This window comes from Petaurus breviceps, unplaced genomic scaffold, assembly GCF_028583685.1.
Source record: "Petaurus breviceps papuanus isolate PSGF00001 unplaced genomic scaffold, PetGlider_PUasm1.0 90808, whole genome shotgun sequence".
NCBI lineage: Eukaryota > Metazoa > Chordata > Mammalia > Diprotodontia > Petauridae > Petaurus > Petaurus breviceps.
The window spans coordinates 16,796,222-16,801,902 of record NW_027187349.1 but is presented as its reverse complement, the minus strand read 5'-3'; the positions used below and the strand labels follow the sequence as shown (position 1 = coordinate 16,801,902).

Sequence of the window (5,681 nt, the reverse complement as noted above, 5' to 3'; positions counted from 1 at the left end):
CTTCCTTCCTTCCTTCCTTCCTTCCTTCCTTCCTTCCTTCCTTCCTTTCTTCCTTCCTCTTCCCTTCCTTTCTCTTCTCCTCTCTTCCTTATGGGTTAAGTTGACTTAGAAGGTCATTTGAGAAACTCAGAAGGATAATTCTGGTAGTTATATATTAGAAACATTAATCTTAATTTAATATTGATATATTTATAGGATTATATAAAGCTAGTTATTTATTATTCATCTAAGATTAAGGTCTGTGGGAATTTATCAATGGAAGTGTAAAAAAAGTTACTGAGAAAAAGAATGGTCACTTGCTTGGTCAGTAGTATGTTATATGATTTCTGGTATCAATATTCAATCTGATTTTTAGATTTTCTTCTTCTTTTCAAAAAATTTTAGGTGTAGAGTTGGCTGGCAGGGTCGGTACTGTGATGAGTGTATCAGATACCCAGGTTGCCTCCATGGGACCTGTCAACAGCCTTGGCAGTGTAATTGCCAGGAAGGCTGGGGAGGTCTTTTCTGTAACCAAGGTGAGTTCTCTATCATATGCATGTAAACTCTTTCTTCAATTGCTATAAATACAGTCCATTTGAGAAGATTCAACATTTGTCTTCCTCCTCTCCCACCCTTCTCTTCTCTGTGTAGACCTTAACTACTGTACTCATCACAAGCCTTGCAAGAATGGAGCCACTTGCACCAACACTGGTCAAGGAAGCTACACTTGCTCTTGTCGTCCAGGATATACTGGCGCCAATTGTGAGATTGAGATCAATGAATGTGATGCCAACCCTTGCAAAAATGGAGGAAGCTGCACAGTAAGTTGAAGACCAGAACAAAATGAAATTTTGCTCTCAAGTGGGAAAGCCCAGTTTGAGCAAGGGTGAGTGGGTTTTTGTAGGTACAACCTGACAATGTTTTCCTTTTTCATCAATAGGATCTTGAAAACAGCTATTCCTGTACTTGTCCACCTGGCTTCTATGGTAAGAATTGTGAGCTGAGCGCCATGACGTGTGCCGACGGCCCTTGCTTCAATGGAGGCCGATGCACAGATAACCCTGATGGAGGATACACCTGTCACTGCCCAGTGGGTTACTCTGGCTTTAACTGTGAAAAGAAAATTGACTACTGCAGCAGCTCACCTTGTTCTAATGGTAAGAAGAAATCTAAGAATCTAGGGATGGGGGTCAGGCAATATTTTTAAAGGCCTGCCATTAGGGAGTAAATACCTAAAATGAAGAGGTTTCAGAAGTGCTTTGAAGCACTTCAAAAGTGCTTTTTGAAAAGGTGTTTGCTTTCAAGTCAAGCTTATATTTTTATCCTATGCTGCCTTGTGTTTGTAAAGTGCTTTTTTCAAAGTATTCTAGTGATTTTTATAAATATTTTCTCCAGAATCCCAATAACATACCTGGGAAATGGGATGGAAGTAATATTTTCATTTTGTAGAGAAGGAAAATGAAGCAGAAATAAGTAAAATGACTTATTCAAGGCCACATGGCAAATTAGATGAATGAGTCTTGAGGCCAGGCCTCATTCCATTAAGCCACATTGTGATGGCAGCAGATTCACTTTTCTTTTGGAGGGAAGCCCAGCTCTGCAGTCTTCTGTCACCCCAAAATAGCAATCTGGTGTGATAGTGTATGAGAACCAAGGAAAGAAATGTGGTCTGTTTACAGTGAGCCTCATTTTACTGTCTGAAATTTCCAAAGCAAACAAACAGGGTGGAAAAGCTGGGGAGAAGAATCAAGGTGGAAACAGTTCGATTAGCCTCATTAATTTCCTTTATTAGAGTCACTGGATTAAAAGGAAGCTTTATGAAAATAAAATAAAAAAAACCCAAATCATTTTTTTTTCCTTTTTGGAGGGGGGAAGGCAGGACAATTGGGGTTAAGTGACTTGCCTAAGGTCATATGACTAGTTTTTTGTGTTAAGTGTCTGAGGCTAGATTTGAACTCAGGTCCTCTTGACTCCAGGACCAGTGCTCTATTCACTGTGCCACCTAGCCACCCCTAAGCCCAAATCATTTTGACTTTATATTCAACATGCAAGCTAGAGGGTCATAGTTGGGCTTTCTGAGGTCATTATTTTACTGGTGCTTTTATTTGTTCATATTGTTGGAAATCTGAATGTGTTGAGTAGTTGATAAAATAGTAGAACAATACATAGACCTTTCTTCATCTGATGTATTCCAGGAGCCCAGTGTGTTGATCTTGGGAATTCTTACCTATGCCAATGCCAGGCTGGTTTCACTGGGAGACACTGTGACAACAACATGGACGATTGTGCTTCCTTCCCTTGTGTGAATGGGGGTACCTGCCAAGATGGAGTAAATGACTACTCTTGCACCTGCCCCCCAGGATACACAGGGAAAAACTGCAGTGCCCCTGTCAGTAAATGCGAACATGGTCCCTGCCACAATGGGGCAACCTGCCATGAGAGAAACAACCGCTATGTGTGTGAGTGTGCCAGGGGCTATGGAGGACTCAACTGTCAGTTTTTGCTCCCTGAGCCTCCCCCAGGTCCTGTGGTGGTGATTCCAGACAAATTCACAGAAGGCCAGAATGGGCAATTCCCTTGGATTGCTGTGTGTGCTGGCATCATTCTTGTCCTTATGCTACTGTTGGGGTGTGCCGCCATGGTGGTCTGCGTGCGGCTGAAGCTCCAGAAACGGCAGCCCCCGGCTGACGCGTGCCGGGGAGAGACTGAAACCATGAACAATCTGGCCAACTGTCAGCGGGAAAAGGACATTTCAGTTAGCGTCATTGGCACTGGGCAAATCAAGAACACCAACAAGAAAGCGGATTTCCATGGGGAAAACAACTCAGATAAAAATGGCTTCAAGACTCGTTATCAAACAGTGGATTATAATTTGGTACTTGATCTCAAGAACGAAGACCCTTCCAGAGAGGAGCACAGCAAGTGTGAAGCCAAGTATGAGACACATGACCCAGGAGTAGAAGACAAGAGTACCACGCCACTCAAAGGGTAGGTCCCTGAACAGTTCCAGCTTGGGTCTTGTAGACTCAAGGCTGGGTAAGGAAGGTGGGTGGTGTCAGAATGGTGACTCTGATGTGCTTTGCTGTTAGCTATGGAAGTTTCTTTAATCTTGTTTTTCCTTATGTGGCATTTGTGATTTTCCAGTGGTGAAGCATCAGAACGGAAAAGGCCAGAATCTGTATACTCCACTTCTAAAGATACAAAGTACCAGTCAGTATATGTCATATCAGAAGAAAAAGATGAATGCATCATAGCAACTGAGGTGAGTAGGTTGGCTTGTTCAAGTAGGTTAAGAAGCCCCTTGGAAGGAGCTCAAAAGATGATTATTTTTTGAGTAACAATTCTTTTTCTTTTTCTTTTAGGTGTAAAAATGTCAAAATTTCTGTTTCTCTTAAATAAATTCCAAGGATATATGCCCCAACGAATGCTGCTGAAAGAGGAAAGGGAGATCCCTTCACGGACTGCTGCTGAGAAACTAAATTCAGACTGAGCTGGTTCTCTTCCTGAAATTAGCAAGTGACTGCAAAATGAGCTGGACACCAGGCTGGGTTGGTGTTCAAGGAAACCTGTTGCACTGCCTTTTTAATGACTTTTCCCGTTGCACTATGGACAGTTGCTTTTTAAAAAATATATATATTTAAATGAATGGACTTAATTACTACATAAGAAGCATGCACTGCCTGAAGTGTATATTTTGGATTCTTATGAGCCAGTCTTTTCTTGAATTAGAAACACAAACACTGCCTTTATTGTCCTTTTTGATACTAAAACGTGTTTTTCTAGGTGGAAAAAAATGTGTGTTATTTTTTTGGATTTGTAAAAATATTTTCACGATATCTGTAAAGCTTGAGTATTTTGTGATGTTCATTTTTTATAATTTAAATTTTTTGGTAAATATGTACAAAGGCACTTCGGGTCTATGTGACTATATTTTTTTGTATATAAATGTATTTATGGAATATTGTGCAAATGTTATTTGAGGTTTTTTTTTTACTGTTTTGTTAATGAAGAAATTCATTTTTAAAATATTTTTCCAAAATAAATATTATGAATGATAAACAGAAAGTTATCTTTCTATCCACCAATTTTCTGTGCAGACTCATTCTCTACATTGGCATCTGTGAGAACAAAAATTATCTGTTTTTAAAAATCTCTTATGTTGTTTCATTGGATTGATTAAAAGCAACTTTTCTTATTGCTTCAAGCCCCCTTCAAAGAAACCCTCGAATGCTACCATTAAGATAATTTAATGAGATCATGCACAGTCATTTCCAGTTGATTGATTCTGCCAAACAATCCTAGTTGACTTCTTGAGAATATCAACAGGCACGTGTTTTTTCTCACTGTCATGTTTTATTGATGCTGAAAAATTTCAGGGGACTAGCCCACTTTCTCTTTGAATATTTTCAAAAAATTTATTTTGTTTTATTTAAAGAAGTTGAGCAAAACCTTGCGTGTGATCAAGTATTTATGTGGTACTTTTATGTTGCCATTGCAAAGGTTTTGTTGACATTCTGTAAAAATCCTTTTTTAAAAAATTGCTTTGTTTACATAAGAGTTATTTGCATTTTGATTCAGTCATGATAGTAGGGTAACAGAATGTATTATACTATTTGTTATTTATCCAGACCCCTGTTAACAAGCAAAATTTTGAAACAGGCTCTTCTCATTCATAAAATCTGGGGCTTCCCTAAAGTGATTATAAATTATTGTTAACTAAGTAAAGCCAACCTTTACATACAACAATGAGGGAACATGCAGGCATGTAAATGTTTTCAGGTATGCAATTTATTTTGAGTAAATTGGCCATGGTGTTCTGCTGGGAATGGAAGTTGACTAGGATGAGAGGGGACCACTGGGGAGAGAGTTTCCTAGACATGATGAAGGGAAGAAAGGAGGCTAAGAGAATTCTTCTTTTGTCTCCTTCCCTCTTCATATGTTACCCTTGTATTATTAGTCCCAGCTGCACAGCCAGAAATGGATAGAATACGAAGGTTGGATGGAAAGTCTGAAATCTTAGTAGGAAGGAAAAGAGAAGGGATTAGTAGATACATGTAGTTTATTCTCCTCTGTCTTTTGACCAGAGACAATTTGCAAATGTAAATGAGACAACATGCAATAAAGAATTAAAATGATAAAATGCAAAAACCAGGCAAAGTTCTATGGCACTGGGCCTATCATCCTAAACCTATAGAATTGATTACACCTAATATTTATACCTATACTGAGAAGTGACTCCAGTCTTTGGGACCCTCCCCGACAATTGTCTTCTAAGTAACAGCTCAAAGGCAAGTACTTTTGGTTATGTCTCTTTATCCACGGAAAAATGGCAGTCATGATATTTGGTAAGCACAGAGTTTGAATTAAAAAGCTCCAGGTATTCTCCACTTTAAGCCTGTCTTTTTTTTTTTTTAACTTCACTAGTTGGAGTAGATAATGCCAGTAGAATGTTCCCCAGACTTTAGTCCTGAGGACCCTGGTTAGTAGCCAAGCTTCTTTTACCAGCCTAAACCATTTGTCATAAGTGGTTCATCAGTTCTTATGAATATATGGCCTCGTGTGTCTGAGCACATATATGGTGCTTTTCATGAGAGGAATTCTAAGCTAATTCTTAGATGGTTTCACTTCTGATTTTCTAACCTTGTAAAACCATGGAATAACTTCATTTTTTGTCTAAGGGGAACCAAAATGACTTTTCTAAA

At 39.0% G+C, this 5,681-nt stretch overlaps 1 protein-coding gene across 1 annotated transcript in view; it reads left to right on the top strand.

Annotated features, from left to right (window-relative positions):
* DLL1 (delta like canonical Notch ligand 1) overlaps positions 1 to 4,044 on the top strand; it is a 10,037-nt gene extending 5,993 nt beyond the window's left edge. Inside the window, exons 6-11 of the mRNA XM_069070477.1 lie at positions 385 to 515; positions 631 to 800; positions 920 to 1,136; positions 2,175 to 2,967; positions 3,124 to 3,241; positions 3,342 to 4,044. Coding sequence (XP_068926578.1) covers positions 385 to 515; positions 631 to 800; positions 920 to 1,136; positions 2,175 to 2,967; positions 3,124 to 3,241; positions 3,342 to 3,347 — 1,435 coding nt within the window. The 3' untranslated portion in view covers positions 3,348 to 4,044. The remainder of the gene's footprint in view (positions 1 to 384; positions 516 to 630; positions 801 to 919; positions 1,137 to 2,174; positions 2,968 to 3,123; positions 3,242 to 3,341) is intronic.
* Positions 4,045 to 5,681: the final 1,637 nt, after the last annotated feature.